We start from the raw sequence: 24669 nt of genomic DNA on the forward strand, positions 1-24669 counted from the left end.
TATAAAAAGGCTTCTTCCACCCTACCTCATGGAGCTCTTACAGGAGGGATAAGTCACAGGTGGGGGTTATTCCCATTTCACCGAGGAGGAAACTGAGACTTAGAGAAATTACCTGAATTACCCAGGGTCACACAGCTTGAAATAGCTTGCAGATCCAGAATTAGAAAGTAGCGGAGTGTCAGCTTTGCAAGGGCCTTTGGGACTGTCTTAGTGAGACATGGAAAACTGGTGGCCTGGGGCTGAGGTGAATCAGGTAAGGGTGGTGGCGAATCTTCCATGTGCAAGAAATAAGGCGTGCATTGTCTGTGAAGAATTTAAAAACATTAATGAAACCGGGTAGGTCTGCTTTTTATTGCTATCACCATGCCTTGGCAACTCTACACAACGTTGGTGATAAAATCCTCCCTCCTGAAGAGATCTTTCTGTCAGTCTAAGTTCTAAATAATTGCTGTGCTTATTACGAGTTTTTTTTTTTAATTTTTTTTTAAATGTTTTTTATTTATTTTTGAGACAGAGAGAGACAGAGCATGAACGGGGGAGGGGCAGAGAGAGAGGGAGACACAGAATCGGAAGCAGGCTCCAGGCTCCGAGCCATCAGCCCAGAGCCCGACACGGGGCTCGAACCCACGGACCGCGAGATCGCGACCTGAGCCGAAGTCGGACGCCTAACCGACTGAGCCACCCAGGCGCCCCTTATTACGAGTTTTAAGAGTATAATATATATGTAGGCTTCAGATTAGTACATTTCCGTTACCTCATCTTTGAGAAATCATCTATATTACGTGAAGGCTAAGTTGAAGAGCTCCCAACTACACAACTGGGCCCCAACATATGCCTTCCATTGGCAAGTTCATAGCAGGTCAGAGTCACTGGGGCTCACCTCAGGAGCCCCACATCCCTCCCCAACATATGCCTTCCATTGGCAAGTTCACAGCAGGTCAGAGTCACTGGGGCTCACCTCAGGAGCCCCACATCCCTGTGTGCAAACAGCAGATGTGAACCCAACAGTGGTGGTATAGTGATTGCAAAAACAAAGGAACGACACTCGAGTGACCACAATTCTCTCACTCTGTGCAAATCCTCCTCTGAACCCTGCCCGGCTGCCTCCTTTGGAGGCACTTCATGGGCACTGTGTGTGCGTGTTCCTTTTTGTAAAAAACAAAAAAGCTTTCTGTACCTAAAAACTATTGGTCCATTACTTTTTTTCTCTTTTGTGTTGTAATTTTTATTTATTTTTTTTTAAGTCTTCATCAGTCTGAGTGTGTAATACGAAGTCCATAAAAGGAAATTTTTACTGTGTTTCTTTTCTGGTCATTATTGTTTGTTTTGTTTTAATTTTTCTTCATGTTTTATTTATTTTTGAGAGAGAGAGAGAGAGACAGAGCTCGAGTGGGGAAGGGGCAGAGAGGGAGAAGGAGACACAAAAGTGGAAGCAGACTCCAGGCTCTGAACTGTCAGCACAGAGCCTACAGCAGGGCTCAAACCCATGAACTGGGAGATCATATCCTGAGCTGAAGTCAGATGCTTAACTGACTGAGCCACCCAGGCGCCCCTATTATTTGTTTTATTTCATGATTATTATTGAAGATAATTCTGTCATGTTGGGGTTAAAAAATGATCCATTCTGGCTGTCAGATACATGAGCTTTACCACTGACCTGAAGACAGGACAAGACCCACAGACAATGACATTATCTTCTCAACCATAATCATCATTATTATTTTACTGAGCACCTACTTGGTGCCAGGCCCTGTTCTAAGCTTTGACATGTATCATCCCCTTCTTTGTGTGTGTGTGTGTGTGTGTGTGTGTGATTCAACAAATATCCTACCACATGTGAGGCACCATTGTAGGTGCTGGTCATATGTCAGTGAACAAAGTCAAATGCTTGCTGTCTCTTACCCTTGAACCACTGGGCCTGGCGGTGGGATAGGTTTTCTCCTTGTGTGCCATCTCATTTTAAAAATGAAGACAGGATGGGGCGCCTGGGTGGCTTAGTTGGTTGAGTGTCCGACATTGGCTCAGGTCATGATCTCACGGTTCGTGAGTTCGAGCCCCACATCAGGCTCTGGGCTGACAGCTCAGAGCCTGGAGCCTGCTTCCAATTCTGTGTCTCCCCCTCTCTCTGCCCCTTCCCCACTTGAGCTCTGTCTCTCTTTCTCTCAAAAATAAACATTAAAGGGGCGCCTGGGTGGCTCAGTCGGTTGAGCAGCCGACTTCGGCTCAGGTCATGATCTCGCGGTCCGTGAGTTCAAGCCCCGCGTCGGGCTCTGTGCTGACCGCTCAGAGCCTGGAGCCTGTTTCAGATTCTGTGTCTCCCTCTCTCTCTGACCTTCCCCCGTTCATGCTCTGTCTCTCTCTGTCTCAAAAATAAATAAACGTTAAAAAAAACTTAAAAAAAACATTAAAAACAATTTTTTTTAATATTGGGTCTCTTAATTGTTGAGTTTTTTTTGGTGTCCCCCTTAAAGTTTGTACCCAAGGTGATTCCTCATTAACTTTACCCTATTCCCATCTTTGCTCATCTCACCCTCACCGCCATTGAGTGAAGACGGTGCAATAACCCTCCCCATCTTACAGATAAGAAAAGTGAGGCACAGAGAGGCTAAATGATTTGTTCAAGGACACACAGATATTAAATGGTGGGACTGGCACACGAACATCTCTTACCGTAGAGCCCATGTTCTTAACCCTGATTTACATCTCTGTTTGGTCCACCCAGGTTGCTGAATAACTCCAATAACTTGCCATAGCTTTAATTTAAAGTTAAAAATATAGCTGTCCAGCCTTTTTAAAAGTCTGGCAACCTGGGCTCACATTCGTGTTTTGTAACCATCAGCAGGGGGAGTGGCAGCCCTTCTGAAATAAGGCAAGCTCATTAGATAGCCACAGCCCCCACCAAACCCTATTGTCTCAGCTTCTCGCCCACTTCACTCTGTTTACCAGCCTGCTCCTGGGGACATCTGGAGTGGGACCCCTGATCTAGCCATTTCACAAGTGGAGGAATCCAGGCTCCAGAGAGGAAGAGGCTTACCCAACTCAACATTGCACTTTTAGGACAAAGCTGGGCTCCAAGCCACGCCTCACACAGCCCCTCAGTGACAGGAGACAATTCGTGAGTGACTTTACATTTAAGGGAAGTTCGGAAAGGGAGCTCCTAGACTCAGATCCGGCTACCACTCCTTCCCTGAGCACCTCCCAATGGCTGGCACTGAGGTGGGCGTGCCCATGTCCACACACATGACTCCCAGCAACTCTGGCAGGTTGACCTTGATAATGTCCATCTTGCAGAAGAGAAACTGTGGCTTGGGAGGTCAAGTGACTTTCTCAGGATCTCACTGCAAGTTTGTGGCAGACCTGCCTAACTTCAGTTCACTAGCTCTTGACATAACACCAGAGGAACTTACTTCCTGCTCCCTCCCTGCAGCCCCCTCTCTCACTCTTGCTGAGATTTTCTTGGGCTGAGGCTGTAATCACCCTGACTAAATTTACTGTCTTCCAAGCGGATGTTACCACGGAGCCCCTGAGAAGTAATCCTGAGTTGTCAAAAACACCTGCTATATGGGGGCACCTGACTGGCTCAGTTGGTAGAGCATGCAACTCTTGATCTTGGGGTCATGGGTTCGAGCCTCACATTGGACATAGAGTTTACTTTAAAATTTTCTTTTAATTAAACCTTTAAAAAAAAAAAAAAAAAAAAAAAAAAAAAAAAAAAAAAAAGACCTGCTAGGGGCGCCTGGGTGGCTCAGTCAGTTGAGCATCCAACTTCAGTTCAGGTCATGATCTCACAGTTCGTGGATTCCAGCCTTGTGTCAGGCTCTGTGCTGACAGCTCAGGGCCCGGAGCCTGCTTTGGATTCTGTAGCTCCCTCTTTCTCTCTCTGCCCCTCCCCTGTTCACGTTCTGTCTCTCCTTCAAAAATAAATATTTTTTTTAACGTTTATTTATTTTTGAGACAGAGAGAGACAAAGCATGAACGGGAGGGGCAGAGAGAGAGGGAGACACAGAATCGGAAGCAGGCTCCAGGCTCTGAGCCATCAGCCCAGAGCCCGACGCGGGGCTCGAACTCAGGGACCGCGAAATTGGAGATCGTGACCTGAGCTGAAGTCAGACGCTCAACCGACTGAGCCACCCAGGCGCCCCAAAAATAAATATTTTTTAAAAAGTTAAAAAAAAAAAACCCAAAAGACCTGCTATATGCCAGGCATGTGCTTTTCACAAGGCTTATATTCCCTTCTTTGTGTTTATCTGCATCCTCCAAGCTTCCTACAATGAATACATTTTACTTCCGGTACAAGGAGTTGCTTGATCTAGGCCTGGAAATGATTCTACTAAAGATTTGGAGAAGTTAGAGATCAGAATCCCCAGTTCGCAATTAAGGAAACCGAGACTCAGAGGGATTGCCCAAGGTCACACAGGTTAACAAGTGATGGAATCACGATGCTGTCGGAGTCCAAGGCCTGGGCTCTTTCCACGCCACTGTTCTGCCTGCCTTTTTTTCCACACTTTGTTCCACAAAGGAGTTCAGGCAAATTATAAACATGCATAAGAGAAACCAAGCATTTATCCTGTCTTTCTTGTATAAACTGTATTTCAGGAATATCAAATAATGAATGAAGAAAATTTCTTTAGGGAAGAATTCCAAGTAATGAATGCAAAAAGGAATGACACACTTAGAAAATTACCTTTTGGGGGCACCTGGCTGGCTCGGGAGGTGGGGCAGAGCATGCAACTCTTAATCTTGGGGTGGTGAGTTTAAGCCCCACATTGGGTATAGAGATTACTTAAAAATAAATAAAAGCTTTAAAAATATATTTTAAAAAAGAAAATTACCTCTTTGTACCATTTAAGGAAATGCTGGATCATCAGTGGATGCTCAAACTAATAGATTAAACGTTGATGGGGAATTTTGTAATGAAGAGAGCAGGCCAAGAGCCCTGACTGACAGATCAGTCAGTAACAACGTTTTAACTAAATATTATGTGCCTCCAGATGTGCCTTAATAATAAGTACACAGCACAAGGGTGCCTGGGTGCTCAGTCAGTTAAGCATCCGACTTCAGCTTAGGTCATTATATCCCTGTCCGTGGGTTTGAGCCCCGCGTCGGACTCTGTGCTGACAGCTCAGAGCCTGGAGCCTGCTTGGATTCTGTGTCTCCCTCTCTTTTTACCCTGCCCCCACTCGTGCTCTGTCTCTCTCCATCTCTCAAAAATGAATAAACGTTAAAAAACTTTTAAATGTAATAAGTACACAGCACCATTGCCAATAAGTTATTCCTGCCAAAACCATTAAACCTAATATAATCAAGCCACTAGAGCCAACTGTTAGTTTACTGGAATACAAGTGACAGAAGAACAAGTTAAACTACACCATCAGGAAGCAATCAGCCAAATCTTCTGTGACTTGGGAAACTTTATAGGACAAATGCGCTGGGGGTTTTTTGTTTGTTTGTTTTTACAAATAAATAGCAGTTTTTTAAAAAAGGGAAAGAAAGGTGGAACTGTTGCAGATTAAAAGTTACTTCAGAGATATATATCAACAAATGAAGTGTGAGGGGCACCTGGGTGGCTCAGTTGGTTGAGTGTCCAACTTCAGCTCTGGTCATGATCTCACGGTTCATGAATTTGAGCCCTGCATCGGGCTCTGTGCTCACAGCTCAGAGCCTGGAGCCTGCTTTGGATTCTGTGTCTCCCTCTCTCTGCCCACCCCCCCCCCCCCCCGCATGTTCTGTCTCTCTCTCTCTCAAAAAATAAACATTAAAAAAAAATTTTTTTTTAACACAAAAAACAAACAAGCAATAAATGGAATGTGTGAACCTTACTTGAATCCTGATTGGAACAAATCAACTATTAAAGTTTGAATATGAGCTAGGCATTAAGTGACTTTAGGGAATTCATATTAGCTTTGTTAGCTATGATAGTTATGTTTGCAAAAGCCCTATCTGTTAAAGATACATGCTGAAATAATTTGGGTGAAGTGATATGATGTTTGAGATTTGCTTTATAATACTCCAGAGAGAGGGAAAAGTGAGGAGGTAATTGAAACAAAACTGGCAAGATATTGATAATTACTGAAGATGGGTGATAGGTACATAACAATTCATTTTATTCTATTTTTATGTATGTTTGAAGTGTTCCATAATAGAGAGGTTTTTTAAAGGCTGAAAGCAAATAATTAAGAAAATGGGGACAAAGAGAAAAGACAGATGAAGAAATAGAGAAGTTCTGAGCTTTTTAGCAGCCAAAGCAGAGAGAGAAACAAGAGTCATGCTAGCCAAGTATTGAGAAAGGCAACCTCTTGCCTGCAGTCTTTCGATCCCCACTCAGGCTCCATAAGAACGGGCCATAGGACTGGAACACTTCCTAACTAAGAGATAAAGACCCCACACAGCTTGTTCTGGGTTTATCACCTTGTGTGGGATTATCTTTCCTTGTCTTAAGTGCAGTGAATATTCTTTTGTCTCTTCTTAGAGTGTGCACATCATATGGCGACTGGCCAACTGCACTGCTCTGTCTGTTCTCTGGAAGGGGACAAGCCCCTTCCACCACTGCACGAGAAGAGTGAGCATAGGCAAACTGCCCTGTGTCCACCGTTGGGAGAGATCCGCTGGCCATACGGGACTAAGGCCCCAGATTGAAGGTGATCTCACTCTATCTCTTCGCTATGTGAGTGAAGCATTGTTCCATCCAATGCTTGACTGCATGTGTTTACTTTGGTGACTCAAATACCAAGACTCAATGGGTTAGAGGGTTTAGAGTTCTCCCCTGGGATTCATAACAGGTGCATAGTACTCTGCTCTCTTGGGGTTGAGAACTGGTGCACTGTACTTTGGTCGACACCAAGAGATTTAGAAAACCACCAATCCAGCACGGTTTCTTACAATAAAAAAGATTCCAGTGGTGGCAAAATTGCCACTTAACATGGCCTACCAACCAGGTCATCAGTAGGGGGGCCGGTCACCTGTCCAGACTTTGGCTATAATGAGGGACTTGCAAAGGGGTGGGCCTTAGAGAATGAGGGAGATGGAGAAAGACAGGGGAGAGGCGGGGTATTCCAAGTGGAGGGCATACAGAGAGCAAGGGCAGACATGCTATTCCATTTTTGTAAAAGAAAAAAACATCATACAAAATGCATGTGAACCCAAATAAAGCTGGACTTGATTGTTCCCTCGTCACCCAAAAGAAATTGATCCAACTCCAAAAAGCAGTCAGGAAACAAAAGTCTTCACCAAAGGTCTGCAGAGGACATTGCAAAGGAATTACACATCACATACCTCACAGCAAGACAGCCTTTCAGAATCTCCAAAATCTCTCTTCCTCAACATTCCACGCTATCAGAGTAGCTCCCCAAACCTCTTCTTTCTTCTTTTTTCTTTTTTCCACATTCCTGACCACCCAAATTCTGCCAGCTCACTCCCTTCCCATCTCCCAGGAGCAGCCTTTCCTCAGTGGGATGGGAGGAAATTTCCCCAGGTTGCTCCACTCTTTTGCTTAGGTCTGTTCCTCTCTCTGCCCTCCTTACAAAGACTCCTTAGAACTAAGTCTGGGAAGGAGGAAAAGCCATGAATATTTACATGCAACTATTTTTGTCCTGTTGCATAGAAAAAAGGTTGGAAGGAAATTCACCCAAATGTGAACAGAGACCAGCAGAGCCTTGGAACCAGATAAAGTTGGGCCCAGGTCCTGGCTCTGCTGCTTGGTAGCTGTGTGACCTTGGGAAAGCCTCACTGGAAATATTTCTGCAACCCTCAGATTGCTGTTCTGTGAATTATTCACATGGTATCTGGCATATAGTAATTTTTCTGTAAAGTGTAGCTTACAAAGTAAAGGCGTTATTTCTACCTGGTAGGAATATGGGGAATTTCATTTTATCTTTATCACTATTTTTTTTTTGCCTTTATCGCTACTTTTTAAAAATTTAACTTTTACTTACTTTAATATTTATTTCTTTTCAAGAGGGGAGACAGAGCGTGAGCTGGGCAGGGGCAGAGAGAGGAAGACACAGGATCGGAAGCAGGCTCCAGGTTCTGGGCTGTCAGCACAGAGCCCTAAGCGGGGCTTGAACTCACAGACCGCGAGATCATGACTTGAACCCAAGTCGGATGCTTAACCGACTGAGCCACTCAGGCACCCCATATTTAAAAAAAATTTTAAATGAGCACATATTTGTAACTTATAAAACACCATCAAGATTATTATTAACATAGGGCGCCTGGTTGGCTCATTCGGTTAAGGGTCAGACTTTGGCTCGGGTCATGATTTCCCGGATTTCCAGCCCGTCGTCGTGGACATGACTCCAAGACTGTCCGCACCGCAGTCCTCTCGCTGTGCGGTGAGCTCCAGCCACTACTCGGTTGGCAAGAAGGGGTTAACGGCAGCACCCTGTCTTCAGCCCTCAAAGTCCACCCTAGCCAAAGTCCTCTTTTGCAAGGGCTGCAACCGAAAGGAGCCAGGTTGCTCCTTCCTTCCTCCCGATGGGGACCGCTCAATACCTCCGCTATGGCGGGTAAGATTTGGGGGAGCCGTGAAGAAGTCTGGAAGAAGAGAAGGCCCTGGGGCTTGTGGCCCCGGAGACTTCCGTCCTCCCTGAATCTCGTTGAAATTGAAGAAGGGGGAGGGCTCTGAAGGTACAGCAGGGCGTCGCTGGGTTCTCAGGGTAGGGCCCGCCCCTCAGCGTGTGAAGGGAGGGAGCCGCTAAGTCCTCAAACACTTGGGGGACATGCCTGAGCAGTTCCTGGAATGCAGGGGAAATGAGTGCGATGACACACTGGGGGGACCTTATCAGCGGGCTCTATAAAACCCTCGCCTCCAGATCTAGCCCCCAGATTGAGTCCCAGGATATCCTGGCTGTTTCCAAGAACCCGGCCCGGAAAGTGGGTGGGGTTCCTGCCTCCTCCACTCCCCCTTCTGGCCCTTCTTGCATTTGGGCCCCAAATCCAGTCCAACCCCACCGCCAGCCCATTCACCTCCCAGTTCTACTCGACCGCGCGCTCCCTCAAATCACCACGGGTGCCCGCCCCGCCCAGGGCAGACCTCTGCCCCGCCCCCCAGTCCTGCACCTCCCCCCACAACCCCGCGCCTCATTTCCGCATAGTTCCCGCTCCCGGCACCCCGCGCGCGCCTCGCGGACTCCGAGGTCCGCTGGAACCTAAGCCCGCGGATCCCGCCCCGAGACCCCGCCCCCTACCAAGGCCCCGCCCCTCCACGTGCCCGCGCGTGCTCCGTCAGGTTCTCTGGCCTGCAAGGCGACCCCTTTGGAAGTCAATCCTTGTGTCTGTCAGTCCTCAGAGCCCCCGTTCGGCTGGTTGAGAAGGAGGGCGTTCTGAGAAGCTCGGAGAATATGCGTGCCCGAGGCGGAAGCAGAGGGTGGAGTTGACCGAGGTCAGGGCGGTGAGGGCCGCAGAGCTCGAGCCCACGCCCACCTCCTTCCCTCCGGCCGGCTCAGTTGGGCCCGGCAGGCACGGGGCCCGGGTCTGAGCGTGGATTGGCTTGGTCCCCGCCAGGTGCGCTGAGCGAGTTGGCAGCGAGGCGGGGCGGACCCCGGAACGCGGGTCAGGGTGGAGGGCGAGTCACGTGAACTGGGAATGTCCGATCAAGGATATGGAACCCAGAGCCCTAAGGGAGGTATAGACGTGAGCTCAGGCCCAGCGGCTCTCTCATCGTGAGTGCGGTGACCTGCCCTGGCGGGGATGGGGAACCGGGCCCAGGAGGCCCAACTGATGGGGCGCTGCCTCTCCAGCGCCTCCCAGGTATGGAGGAGCTCGGCTCTGCGCTGCCACCGTGTGGCCGCGGGGAGCAGCGCCCGCCTAGCACGCGGAGAGGACTCCAGGCTGAGAAAACCGACCTTGCTGACCAAGGAGCAGGCCGCCGTCGGGGGAGACCGGCTTTCGACACCCCGCCGGTCTCGAACCGGTTTCTGGGAATGGGGTTGAGGTTGCCTTGGCCGTCCTTCTTTCGGCCACTGTGAATCCGGATCAGGACCTCGTGGGACTTGGGTGTGGATACCCCAAGCCCGCCCCCATCCTGCTCACCGAGTATTTGTGAGGAAGAGCAGGATCCCTCCCAAAGGCAGCAACGCCACCAACACCCAACCAGCTTTTCCTAAGCGCCTGCTATGTGAAAGACACACAAAAATAGATAATTAAAATAAGTAGAGGGGCGCCTCCGTGGCTCATTCGGTTAAGCCTCCGACCCTTGATCTTGGGTCAGGTCATGAGCTCACGGTTTGTGAAACAGCCCAGCGTGGGGCTGTCTGTGCTGCCGGTAGAAGCCTGCTTGGGATTCGCTCTCTTACTCTCTCTGCTCCTCCCCTGCTCTTGTGTGCTCTCTCTCTCCTTCACAAAATAAATAAACATTAAAAAAATAATAAGTAGAGAAAGCCCTCTCAAATTCGTGGCTCTCCATTCTCACGAAAATGAGCAGGTAACATTTAAGGAGGGCTTGCTGTGTGCTATGCCCTTACTGAGCACTTGTATATGCATGAGGACATTAAAATCTCACCACAGCCCTCTAAGGCTAAGCTATTTAACCGATGTTCCTATTTACCAGATGAGGAGTTTGGGGTTCAGAGAGGTCAAGTAATTTGTCCAAAGTCACACAGCTAGCTAACGTTTGAATTTCTGAGTCTTGGCTTTTTAAAAACAATTTTTTAATGTTTATTTATTTCTGAGAGAGAGAGAGACAGCACAAGTGGGGGAGGGACAGAGAGGGAGACACAGAATCCAAAGCAAGCTCCAGGCTCTGAGCTGTCAGCACAGAGCCCAACATGGGACTCGAACTCATGGATTGTGAGATCACGACCTGAGCCGAGATCAAGTCAGACGCTTAAGTAACTGAGCCACCCAGGGGCCCGCCCCCCATATTCTTTTTTAAGCAAAAATTAGACATACACATGGTTTAAAGAGGTTAACACGTATTAATAAGGTTTTCTATGAAAACAGAAGGCAGCCCATCACACTCTTCCCCCATTTCTACTTTCCCTGAGGCACCTATTTTCAATTCTTTCAGCTGACTGTATTTTACATTTATCTCCATTATCTCTTAAGTAGCATGCTTGTTTTGCCTTTTTTTTTTGATGTTTCAGTTTTAAAGCACTATCTCTTGATTTTCTACCAAGGAAGATAAAGTTTTAACTCTTTCACCATCACGTGCCTCACCATACACATAATCCAACATTTTGGTTGGTTCAGTAATCCCTGTGTACGTTAGTGTATGTAAGCTATGATTACTTTCCCTTTTTGTACAACTTGCTGTTCTCCCCAGTTAATAATTGTCCTGTTTTGTCACTTGCTTAAGTTTTTATGTATCCCAGTCTCCACCAGTTATCTAAATCTCTTCCCAAAATGTTCACACCCATCAGGTGCCTCAGGTTGGTATCTCTGGGGGCGGACGGGGAGATAGAGATGTTTATTCGGGATCAACAGCTGGGAAAGGAAGTGGGCGGAAGCAGGATTGGGCAGAGGGATATGTGGGACTTTGGTGAGGCCTGGTAAAGCCTCCCCCAAACTGGCAAGGAGCTTTGGAGCAAGTGTTGCCCATCAGAGTGTCCCAAGCCCGGCTGAAATGGTCAGGCCCTTAGACCCTGCGTGGCTCAGTCACATCGTGGGGGCTGCCCCAGGGAAGAATGCTGTCTTGGGCAAGGCTGCTCTGCATCTGGGGCTGACCCTGAAGGAGTTGACAGTTGAGAGTAGTCTGCTGTCCAAACCTCCTGCTGCTGGGCAGCAAGCCCTTCCTTGAAGTGGCCTCTGGGGACACATCTCTATCTCTATCTACCACTTCATGTATTCTGTTAAGTCCATCTCCTTGAGGAAACTTCTCTCAAAGTCTTCCTGGAACTTTCTGTTCCAATCTGGAGTGTTTTCTCTTTACACCTGGCGAACAGTTAGCACTCCGGTCAGGGAAAGATCTGGAATTTGTAGGGTTTCAAGTTTTAAAGCTTCTGCAAGCTGGGGACTCTTCGAAAACGAGAATACAAAATTAGATATAATTTATTTAGATTGATAAGATAAACCAATAAATCCCTGGAGCTTTGAATCCCTTAGACACTCGGGACCTTTTCTTCTGAGATCTCATCAGGCAATCTAGCAGAAATGCTTTCTGATTACAGCTTGGCTTCTGACCACCCAGAACACTCTACAACCCCCAGCCCTCACAGGGCCCCAGGGAAGTGCAGGAACCTGGAGCTTAGGGTATAGGAGCTTCTCAGGAAGTTCTCCTCTGACCCTGGGATCTTCACAATCATTCCAGGGACTGGGCTCACCTCACACCTATGTTGGGTTCTCCTGCAATCACTTCTTTCTTGATTTACTCCATCCTCTTGCTGGAACACCCATTCCAGTAGTTTCTTAGGAAAGAAAGAAATGTCACTTCTTGGGACCTTATATGTTTGCAAATACCTTCATTTTACTTTCACCCTTAATAATATGGCTGGGTACAGAATATATTAAAAAAAAAAAAAAAACCACAACAACTCTTAGGGGCGCCTGGGTGGCTCAGTCGGTTAAGTGTCTGACTTTTGATTTTGGCTCAGGTTGTAATCTCACGGTTCATGGGCTCGAGCCTCATGTTGGCCTCTGCACTGACAGCACAGAGCCTGCTTGGGATTCTCTCTCTGTCCCTCCCCAACTCGTGCTCTCTCACTTGCTCTCTCAAGATAAATAAACTTAAAAAAAAAAAAACAAAAAACCTCTTAGAACAGGACCTGACACATAATAAGTACTATAGGAGTTTTGCTATCACTATTATAAAAAATTCTAGTTGGAGATTATTTTCTTTAAGTGTTGTTACTGAGAAGTTCAAAGGCATCCTGATTCCTGGTGCTTTGTATGGAATGTCTTTTCCACTTTGGAAGGTGTAGGATCTTCTTTTTTTCTCCAGGGTTCTGACAGGTCACAACAGTATCTTGATACTAGTCTGTTTTCATCCATGCACTGAGCACTTTGGAGATATCTTTCTTTTTTTTTTTTTTTTTTTTTTTCTTTTTATGTTTATTCATTTTTTTACAGAGAGAGACACACACAGAGAGCACAAGCAGGGGAGGGGCAGAGAGAGAGAGGGAGACACAGAATCCCAAACAGGCTCCAAGCTCCAAGCTCCTAGATCCTAGCTCCCAGCTGTCAGCACAGAGCCCGAGGTGGGGCTTGAACTCACAAGCTGTGAGATCATGACCTGAGCTGAAGTGAGACACTTAACCAACTGAGCCACCCAGGCGCCCCTGTTCTTTTTAAATAACATCCTGCTCTTGCTTCATGGATGCACGATATTCTCTTCTCTCTCTGAAGATATTAACAGTAGGTCTTTTTGGCCTGGTCAGATTACCTTTGAGAAAACTTTTTCTGATCCCCTGCCTGGAGAGCAAAATCTTGGCTGCCAGCTTTCTGGGGGGGCCAGCTGGGAAACAGCATTGGGGGGTGTCCGGCATTCACAGCATATACATTCATGTCACCGCCTGACTTGGGGAGGACGCTCCCGCCCTCCCCTGCACCTGCGGTTTCCCCATTCCGGTGAACCTTTTTCATCCTTTCCAGAGTAAACCTCCAGTCTTCTGCCAGGATTCGGGAAGGAACCTGACAATTCTGATCTTTTTTTTTTTTCCAACTTTTAATTTAAATTCTAGTTTATTAATATATATGGTAGGAGTGGTTTCCGGTGTAGAATTCAGTGATTCGTCACTTGCATATAACACCCAGTGCTCATCACAAGTGCCCTCCTTAATGCCCATCACCCATTTAGCCCACCCCCCACCCACCTCCCTTCCAGTAGCCCTCAGTTTGTCCTCTATAGTTTTATGAGTCACTTATGGTTTGCTTTCCTCCCCTCTTTTCTCCCCCTTCCCCACGTTCCTCTGTTTTGTTTCTTAAATTCCACATATAAGTGAAATCATATATTTGTCTTCCTCTGACAAACTTATTTCGCTTAGCATAATATACTCTAGCTCCATCCACGTCGTGGCAAATGGCAGGATTTCACTCCTTGATGGATGAGTAACATTCCATTGTATATATATATATATATATATACCACATCTTCTTTGTCCATTTACCAGTTGATGGACATTTGGGCTCTTAACATAATTTGACTATGATAGATAATGCTGCTATAAACATTGGGGTGCATTTGCCCCTTCAAATCAGCATTTTTGTATCCTTTTGTAAATACCTAGTAGTACAATTGCTGGGTCGTAAGGTAGTTCTATCTTTAACTTTTTGAGGAAACTCCATACTGTTTCTCGGAGTATCTGTACCAGTTTGCATTCCCACCAACAGTGTAAGAGGGTTCTCCTTTCTCCACATCCTCACCAACATCTGTTGTTTCCTGTGTTGTTGATTTTAGCCATTCTGACACGTGTGAGGTGGTACCTCACTGTGGTTTTGACAATTCTGACCTTAAAACGGTTTCTAAACTCTTTTTATTTCATACCCCGCTATATTTAAACAGGTACCTGTGTGGGGGGGGGTGGTGTCTGTGATCCTTCTTCCCCACGTCCAGCGTAGGCTAAGATTTCCTCGCATTTGCTGTGTAGTTATTCCCCAACCACCTGTTTTCCAACTTCCCGATGCTATGCTCTGGTCTCTTCCGTCATTCTCCTCGTCTTAGTGAGTTTGTGCCTTAAACAAAATCTCTTTACTGTAGTTTTGGCGGGGTTTTGGGAGGGCATGATGACATTAGGTCCACATGTTCAATCTGCCATAATTTTCAGAGCTTCCGTTTTTCCTAAACCAGTAAGCAGGTTAATAATTACAGACTGTGAAAGCTACCGAGGGAAACAAACCTGAGGCCAAGATGAACACAGCAGGCAGGAGGACTCAGACTTAAGAAACACAGATTTGTGTCTTTAAACTACTTCCCTCGTTCCTGCGAAGAGAAGAGGCCATCCAGGAACACGTGTGCAGTCAGAGCAGGTGAGGAAGCCACCGTGAAGATCAAGGTGAATGCAGGGTGGTTTGCAATGGTGATGGCTATAGGGCTGGAAGGAGCCATTTGGGACAGGTGCCATGAGGGGAGACACCGCGTCTGTTTTGTGCCCTGCTGTGTGCATGTCCAGAGCTTACCAATGTCCCTAGCTACCAGAGACACTTTATACAATGTTTGTAAATGGACACAGTGGGGTGAGGGGGAGGTGAGGAAGGGAGGAGATGAGGACTAGCAGGTTTCTCCTGCTAGTGTAGACCTTGGAGGCCAACTATGGGCTGTGCAGTGTGTGACCAAAGGGAGCCACAGAAGATGTGGGAGCAGGGGAATGACCGGGTGAGAGTGGGTCTCTACCTGCACACAGGACCAGTGTCACCATGCACCTTCCCCTTCCGGCCTGTTTTCCTTTACACCCTTTCTACTCTGATCACTCCTGCTGCTGCCTGACACATCCTCTCCCCAGCCTCACCTCTTCTGGCCACTCCTCACCTGCCCCTCCCGCCTCCCCCTTCTCCCCATCCCCGTTGGCCCCAGTCTGATCCTTCAACCATATTCTTCTTCTGCAGACTCTTACCTCAGTCTGCAATTGTGGCCATTGGTGGGATCCCGTTTAATGTCAGATTCCCCCATAGAGGGTGAGTTTGCAAGGGAGGGAATCTGCCTCTTTCGCTTGTCATTGTGCCCCTAGCACTAGGACTGGGCCTGGTATGCAGAAGTGGGCTCGGCAAATTTAAAAAAAAATTGTTCTGGTGTCTTATTGAGATACAATCGATTAGAACATCGGATTGTTTTTAAGTGTACAACATAATGATTCCATACTTACATATGTCACAAAATGACCGGGGCACCTGGGTGGCTCGGTTAAGTGTCTGACTTCGGCTCAGGTTGTGATCTCACAGTTCGTGAGTTTGAGCCCCGCCCTGGGCTGTGTGCTGACAGTTCAGAGCCAGAAGCCTGCTTCCGATTCTGTGTCTCCCTCCCTCTCTGCCCTTCCCCCATTCGTACTTTGACTCTCTCTCTCTCTCTCTCTCTCTCTCTCTCTCAAAATAAGTAAACATAAAAAAAAAAAATGATCACAATAGGTCTAGTTAACACCCATCACCACAACAGTTACAGTTTTGTTTTATTTTTTTGTGATGACAACTTTTACCATGTACTCTCTTGGCAACTTTCAAATGTACAGTACATTATCGTTACCTATAGTCACCTGCTGTACGAATAATTATTGAAAGAACCAGATGAAAACAGGTGTCATCTTGCAGAGATGGTGGGACAGAGAGGTTGAAGGGGAGACCATGGACAAGGTATGTGACCTGGGAGGGAGAGGATACAGCCTGTGCACAGGCGAGGGACAGAAGTCCTGAGAGAGGAAGTGATAGGTCTCAAGGCCTGGTAGGGCTTCCGTTGAATGAAGCCGTCCCTGAGCCATTGCTTGGCGCTGGGCCCTGGGCCTGCCCCCGAGCTCTGCAGTCTTGGGGGCGTGTGAATGTCCGTTTGACTCTGGAGTGAAACAAGCTGTGAGCCGTGCTATGGGCAGGTCACACCTGGTGAGGGCATCAGGGAGGGCTTCCTGGAGGAAGATGCCCTGGAAATGGATTTTGAAAGCCGTGGGGGACACGGCCTGGATGGGGAGGAGTGATTTGAAGGCTGCCAAGGTTCTGAGTCTGATGAGTGGTTGACTAGTGGGGCCACAGGCAGAGGCAAGGGACATGGGTTTCAGATACACTGATCAGTCCAGGGTGTTGGAGGATGCTCAAGGACCTGTGAGGGGCCAGAGTAAGAGGCAGGGTGTGGCACGCACCTCAGGCTCACTCCAGGCCACTGAGGACACCAGGCCATGATGGTCTCATTCCCCACCTTACTCCCAGCCTCTCCCCGGGTGGCCTGCCCTCATCTTCACTCAGGAGTTTCTTCCCCTCAGTTCAGCTCCCCTGAAAGTCCTCTAGGAATTTTTTGTGCTGGGCACTTTTCCAGACCTCTCTCTTATCCCCTTGTATTTGGTCATATACCCCAAATTTTAAGGATAGGTGAACTGGGGCACTGGGTTGGCTCAGTTGGTAGAACATGCAATTCTTGATCTTGGGGTTGTGAGTTTGAGCCCCACATTGGGTGTACAGATTCACTTAAAAATAAATAAACAGGGGCGTCCAGGTGGTTCAGTCAGTTAATAGTCCGACTTCTGCTCAGGTCACGATCTCAGTTTGTGAGTTTGAGCCCCGCGTCAGGCTCTGTGCTGACAGCTCAGAGCCCGGAGCCTGCTTCAGATTCTGTGTCTCCTTCTCTCTCTGCCCAGTTATGTTCTCTCTCTCAAAAATAAATAAATAAGCATTTAAAACAAACAAACAGGGGTGCCTGGGTGGCTCAGTAGGTTAAGCATCTGACTTTGGCTCAGGTCATGATCTCACTGCTCATGAGTTCGAGCCCCGTGTCAGGCTCTGTGCTGACAACTCAGAGTCTGGAGCCTGCTTCCGATTCTGTCTCTGTCTCTCTGCCCCTCCTCTGCTCGCTCTCTCTCTGTCTCTCTCTCAAATATAAAAATAAAACAAAGTAATTTTAAAACAAACAAACAAAAAAACAAACAAAGTATAACTGAGCTCACAGAGGAGAAGTGACTGCCCACAATCAGTAGAACTGATCAGGGAGTTAAATCTGGGTCTGCCGATTCTGAAGCCTGCTCTCCTCATTGCACCCTAAAAGCCAGGCAGGCAGGAAGCCTTGGGGATTAAGGGTGCTTCTCATAGCCAAAGCTCTGGGTGCCCTGTGTGTGTGTGTGTGGGGGGGGGGTCATATTGTACTACACAGAAGAAGTAAGAGCTTGAGGGACAGTGTGGTACAGTGATTAGAAGCATAGACCTAAGGGCCAGAGTGCTTGGGTTCCAGTCAGATCTGCTGCCTCCTATACCTCAATTTTGCCTTCTGCAAAATGGGATGATAATAGTACTTACCTTATTTGGGTATAGGTAAGTGTTATTATCTCCTTTCCTGAACTCCCTCTGCCCAGTGGGGGTCTGCTGTTTCTCATACTCTGGTTGGTGGTGATCACCAGGGAGTGGGGGTTTCCTCTCTGCTCTAGCCTGGAGCAGGAGGAAGGATACTTTCTTATCTCCATTTTATTAATGAGGAAGCCAGGCCTCAGAGAGGTCATACAGTCAGGGACAGAGCCAGGATTAGAAACTGGGCCTGCCCAAACCCCAAGCCTGGCATTTTCCTGCTGCACCAGCTGCGTCCCCAGCATGTTGTTGACCCCTCTGCGGGCAGGATGGAAATGCTTTCTTCATTAGGAGACCCAGAATGCTCTTTTTCCAGATCTAAGGTATGCATAAAACTCCTTATCTTCAGGAGTGAGGTTCAACCCCTACCACATCTCCAGTGCTGGGCCAGAGCCCTGCCCACCACTGGAGCTCAGGAGCTACTGACAGACCTACCCCCAGCCCCATCCCAGTGGCCCCTGGGGATGTCCAGACATGGGCAGTCAGGGCACAGAAGGCAGGCCCAAGCTGATAAGAAGAGTGGACCACGGGTGTAAATTCAGCTCTGTCACAAATTTACCGGGTGACTAGGCTAGATCACTTCATCTCCCTGAGCCCCATGTCATTCAGCTGTAAAATGGGTGAAATAAAACATCTTATTAGGGCTCTTGCAAGACTGTTGTCTTGAGGTTGGTGCCAGTAGGCGCTCAGTACATGTGTGTTGAGTGACCCAGCTGACTGATCAGATGCATATAAAAGGTTTGTTAGCACAGGGCCTGGCTTGGAAACGGTGGCCTCTGAGGATCGGCTTCTCAGTACCTGGCCCTGTCCTGTGCTGCCCCTTACGTGCAGCCTCCTCTCCAGTCCTTTTGTCCTACCTTGTGTGGGTCCTCAGTCTGCCAGGCCACCCCGCATCCCCAAACCCTGTTTGTGGTCTCTTTCCAGACAACCCTTCCCCCAGCTTCTGAACTTGACAGCTCGGAGCCTGGAGCCTGCTTCGGATTCCGTGTCTCCCACTCTCTCTCTGCCCCTCGCCCAGCTGCAGGCCCTGCACATCTCTGACCCTGCTTATGACCTCAGACCTAAAGCTTGTCTCTTTCGGTTCCTACATAGCCCGCAGTGGTAAAGGCCAGGTTGAACAACTTACAATACATTAATACCGTACAATACCGGGTATGCATGGTTGTTCAGGCTGGTCGCACCTGTGGATGCACTCAGAATGCTTGAATTCAGATCCCACCTTGACCTCTTATTTGCTCTGAGACTTTGGGGAAGTTATTTAACTTTTCTCTCCCTCAGTTTCCTCATTTATAAAATGGGATAATAATAGTATGGGCCTGACAAAGTTATAAGAAATTAGCAAGCCAGCATGGAAGTTGGATAAGAGTGGGATTTGGGTCTGTTTTGTTCATTGCTGTATCACCAGTGCCTAGCCCAGTGCCTGACACATATATGCTATTTAACAAGTATTTGTTGAACAAATCTATGGAACAGTGAGATCATGCATATAAAGTAGCACTAGTGTCTGATAGAAATACAGTGCAAGCCACTTATAATTTTGAGATTTCTAGTAGCCATGTTAGAAAAAAGTCAAAAGAAAAAGGTGAAATTAATTTTAATAATATATATTTTATTTATTAAAAATATTTTAATGTTTATTTATTTTTGAGAGACAGGAGTGTGAGTGGGGGAGGGGCAGAGAGAGCAGGGGACACAGAATCCGAAGCAGGCTCCAGGCTCCAAGCTGTCAGCACAGAGCCCGACGTGGGGCTTGAACTCAGACCGCGAGATCATGACCTGAGCCCAAGTCGGACGCTTAACCGACTGAGCCACCCAGGTGCCCCAATAATATATATTTTAACATAATGTATCCAAAATATCGTTGCAACATGAAATCAATATAAAAATTATTACTGAGATTTTTTTTTTAAATTTTTTTTTCAACGTTTTTTATTTATTTTTGGGACAGAGAGAGACAGAGCATGAACGGGGGAGGCTCAGAAAGAGAGGGAGACACAGAATCGGAAACAGGCTCCAAGCCATCAGCCCAGAGCCTGACGCGGGGCTCGAACTCACGGACCGCGAGATCATGACCTGGCTGAAGTCGGACGCTTAACCGACTGCGCCACCCAGGCGCCCCTACTGAGATTTTTTTAAAGCAGTGTCTATGCCCAACGTTGGCTTAATTTCACGACTCTGAGATCAAGAGTCACATACTCTACCCACTGAGCTAGCCAGGCACCTCTAAGATATTTTGTTCTTTTTTTTTCCTACGAAGTCTTTTTTTCTTTTTAATTATTTTTTTTAATATATGAAATTTATTGTCAAATTGGTTTCCATACAACACCCAGTGCTCATCCCAAAAGATGCCCTCTTCAATACCCGTCACCCACCCTCCCCTCCCTCCCACCCCCCCATCAACCCTCAGTTTGTTCTCAGTTTTTAAGAGTCTCTTATGCTTTGGCTCTCTCCCACTCCTACGAAGTCTTTAAAATCCGGTGTGTGTTTACTATAGCACATTTCAGCTACACAACAATAATATCGTAAAGCCATGTCCTACCAAAAAATAAAGCTGTATTTAACAGACAAATATTTTTGTGTTTAAATTTAAAATAATTAAATAAAATTTGGGGCACCTGGGTAGCTCAGTCGGTTAAGTGTCTGACTTCAACTCAGGTCATGATCTCACAGTTCCTGAGTTCGAGCCCCCAGTCGGGCGCTCTGCTGTCAGCACAGAGCCCACTTTGGATCCTTTGTCCCCTTTTCTCTGTGCCCCTCCCCCACTTGTGCTCGCTCTCTCTCTCTCTCTCTCTCTCTCAAAAATAAACATTAAATAAATAAGATAATTAAGTAAACTTAAAACTTGGGTCCTCCGTAGTACCAGCCACATTTCAAGGGCTCAGGAACCTCATGTGGTTAGTGGCTACCAGATTGGGACAGCACAGATATGAAGTGCCCGGGGACACAAGTTTCCAATGAAGTTCAGCTATTCTTATTAGTGATCTGGAAGATATCTGTACTTTGGGTTGAGTGAAACAAGAAAGTCACTGAGCACTGTGTACAACATGATTTCACTTGTGCAAAGAAACCCCCCGCCCCCAAACTATTTATATATGTTAAATATGTAACCCAGATGTTAACAGAAGTCTCCTCCCCTTATGAGAGCTCCAACCCCAATCCATGAGAGCAGCAGGAAAAAATGAAATGTGCCACAGATGCCTGCTCAGGAGAGTGGGCCCAGAACAATGGGAGGCCTTTGTGTTAGCTCCAAGAGGAGTCTGATGGAGGCGCTGGGGGACTGAATTGCTTGGGTTGGGAAGGGAGGAGGATTTTAATTTCCCCAGTCAGGGAAGAACGGGTAAGGGCCAAGGTGGTGGAATGCATGGGGCAAAGGGCCAGGGAGCACCCCTCCCCGGGAAGGATGGCTGAAAGGATATGAACCCATCACAGAGATGATGCTTAAAATTGTTTGCTACCTTGGGTACAGTGTGAACGCTTCGGGGACCCCCGAGCCCTCTGTGAAGTCTTTTTGACTGACCAATGTCTGTGTGCATGAGTTTTAGGGTAGAATCCAGAAAGAAGCTGAGCTTTTCATCTGGGTCAGGGAAAAGAAGTAAGGGCAGAAGCAAAGGCCAGGGACTGAGGAGACCGGACACATAAGGGTCCCCTTCTTTTTCCCCAATGCCATTCTTGGGACTCAGAGAGGTGACTTTCAACCTCCCATGATTCATGGAGGTGGAGGTGGGAGCCCAGCTCAGTTTGTCCGCTATATCTCAGAGGCAAAGAGGCCTCAGAAGACATCTGGACTCCTCTGTGTTTGTAAATGCCCAGGAAAAAGCCTGGAAGGGTCCACATCAACATGACTGTGGGTGCCTTTGGGAGGAGAGTGGGTTTGGAGAGGTGAAGAAGATTTTCACATTTGCCCTCTATATGTCTGTATTGAATTGTTTCAAAAAATGTTTTCATAGCAAGCGGGCAAGACCTTTATGTTTAGAAGGAAAGGAAAACACCGCCCCCGCACCTTCCTCCCAGCCTACCCAAGGGGTACCTGGCTAGTGTGGAAAATTGAGAATGTGCAGGCAGGTAAGTAGGAATAAGAAGCAGAAGTCATGAACTCACTGCCTAGCAGTGACCACTCTCCCAGTCGCTGCTGAAACTCTGGGGAAATGTCTGGCTTCTGGGCTGGCCCTCTGCAGTGCAGGCCCTATCAGGTCTCACCATTTTGCCCCAGCCCCAGAGTAACCAGAGATCAGAGTAGCCAAAAAGGTTGTTTTAGGGCCCGGGGCTGTGAGGGGTCTTAGCCTTGTGCCTGAAGTGCCCTGGTGGAAAATGGGGCCTTTGCTTTGGCATGGGGCAAGCCGTGGGCCTTGGATGGGTCTCAGTTCAATTTGGGGGCTATGCTGGGAACATGGGAGTCCCCCTGTGGTACTGAGAACCCTGCCTTCTCGTGGCATAGAGGTCAGGAGTTTGGCCAACTTACTGTGAGCAAGTTACTTAGCCATTATGGGCTTCAGTGTTCTTTTGTGTGAAATGTCGTGAGGGTTCAAAATGAGATAGTGTATGCCATACAATTAGCACAAAGAAACTTGGGTAAGGATAAGGATATTCTAAGAACCAGTCTTTGCTGAGTCTTTGCTCAGCTAAACCCTGTAGCCCTCATGAAGGAGGTGAGAGGGGATGAAGATTTTTCCTGTTAAACGTAGGGAAATCGGGGATGGGATCCCAAGGGCCAGTGTTCTGTCTGGTTGGAGCAGAAAGAGACAGTTTTCCGAGTCCCTGTCTTGGGGCAGTGGCAACTTCCAGAAGTTGAGTGGTAGAACATGGTGGGTAGTGGGGTGGCAGTTGGCAGCTTTAAGGGCTGGGGCATATCGTGGGGATCAGACCAGTGTGGAGGCAGGGGTGGCTTCTAGTCTCCATTCTGCCATTGGCGTGGTCCAGGGCACGCCACGGGACCTCAGAATGGCGTGGAGGTTTCTAGTGCAGCCTTCCTTCAGGCTCAGCCCATCCAAGTTCAGATCAGGTGTAGTCGCTTGCCAACTATGTGATTTGGGGCAAGTTACTTAACACTCCGGTGCTTCAATTCTCCCATCTGTAAAATGGGAGCCACGAGGACACTAACTTGTGAGAAGGAAACGTGATACGTCAAATAAATTACTTAGAGGGGCGCCAGGCTTATAGTGAGGGCCCGCTAACGAGGCAGACCTGCTGGTATTTCCTGTCTGTGTTGTGGATGTGGCAAGTGACCCCCGGGGGTTCTTTCTGGTTTTGGAAGTCCTCCTCTCTCATGTCTGACCCAGCTTCTTAGAGGGCAGTGTAAGGCCAGCCCCCTTCTGTTCAGTTGTACCTGCAGCCCTGAGGAATGACAAAGCTCTTGAATCACTGAGAACAGGGTCCTCGACCCTCGGCATTTTGTGTGGGAAAATGAAGGGAGTGTTTCTGCCGTGGTCAGTCAGTAATGCTTCAACTTTTCAGTCCAGGGCCCTGTGCGGACTCTGATGGTTTCCCTTCACATTTTCAAGCCCAATTCATTAATTCACACAGCAAATACTATCTGAGTATTTGCAGAACAGAGTCATGGTTCACAGAGTGGGCCCTAGAGCCAGACGGGCCTGGACTGGACTCCTGGCTGGGCCACACTGGGTCTCCAAGGCCCCGTGTCTTCACTTGTAGAATGGAGAAATTAATTAATTCCCACTTCTCAAGTTAATGTGAGGATAAAACCACACCATCTATTGAGTCATCGGGGGCTGTTTTTAGCTGCAAGTAACAGATTACCTGACAAAACCAATAAAGGCGTTTCATTCTCTCACTTAAGTGTCTGGATTTGGTAGTTTCTAGACTGGGCTGGGCAGCTATCTCAGGCTCTTTCTGCTCTGCCATCCTCAGTGTATTAACCTGATGATCCCAAAGTGGCTGCTGCAACCCAAGCTTCACATTCTCGCACGACACAGTCAAGCGGGAAGGCGGGGGTGGGGGCGGCAACAGGCCTTCTCCTCTGGAAACTCCTTTCCTTCCTCAATCTTTCTCCACCTTTGGTGGGTGCAAGAATCATCTGAACAGCTTTTAAAGCCAGAGTCCTGGGCCCCTTCTCCAGAGATTCTCACACCGTGAGTCTGGGGCAGGGCTCAAGAACTGCCCGCTAACAAGTTCACAGGGATGCTGAGGCACTGGTCCCAGAATTATTGGTGCCGTGCGTCTTACCCTGGTGCTAACTTCGGCCCTCAAGAGAGAAGAGGCTGAAGAAGGGGTTAAAATGCTGGTACTTTGTTTGGAAGGTGCAAGCCCAGGGCGCCGAAGGCGAGGAAGGGAAGAGGCAAAGCAATGAGATGTGGTGCATTATGTCCTGGCTTCTGCTTCTCAACAAGCTGCAAAGAGACATGGTAGGTCACTCAGCAAGTGGATTAATTGGTACAAAGACTTTTCTGGAAAAGTGAAAGGGGAGCTTTCGGAGAAAAGGAAGAGGCAGTTAGCCTAGTTCCCTCCCTTTCCATCCACCATTTCCTATTTTTCAACGTTTATCTCTGGGGAGCTAACGTCTCCACAGTTCTGGACTGAATTAGCCACTTGGCTGCCTCTGAGGAAGCCAGATCTCATGTCCCTAGGAGTGGTTTTTCAACCAAGTGTGAAAATGGAGGTGTGACTTAATGCAGGTGGGGCCCAAATGAGAGCACTAAAGACGCAGGTGAGGAATCTACGGGAACCCATAGGATTTGTGTCATTCATTGCAGGTAGGTGGCAACTTGTTGGGTCCAAAGCAGATTTTAAAGATTGAGCCAAGAGGATATATTGATG

The 24669-nt window shown here is 47.7% G+C and overlaps 1 protein-coding gene across 1 annotated transcript in view; it reads right to left on the reverse strand.

Annotated features, from left to right (window-relative positions):
- RPS6KA1 (ribosomal protein S6 kinase A1) overlaps positions 1–7495 on the reverse strand; it is a 52949-nt gene extending 45454 nt beyond the window's left edge. The window contains exon 1 of the mRNA XM_053898780.1: positions 7273–7495. Coding sequence (XP_053754755.1) covers positions 7273–7323 — 51 coding nt within the window. The 5' untranslated portion in view covers positions 7324–7495. The remainder of the gene's footprint in view (positions 1–7272) is intronic.
- Between the last annotated feature and the right edge of the window lie 17174 nt (positions 7496–24669).

This window comes from Panthera pardus, unplaced genomic scaffold (assembly GCF_024362965.1).
Source record: "Panthera pardus isolate Hobbes unplaced genomic scaffold, ASM2436296v1 HiC_scaffold_11, whole genome shotgun sequence".
NCBI lineage: Eukaryota > Metazoa > Chordata > Mammalia > Carnivora > Felidae > Panthera > Panthera pardus.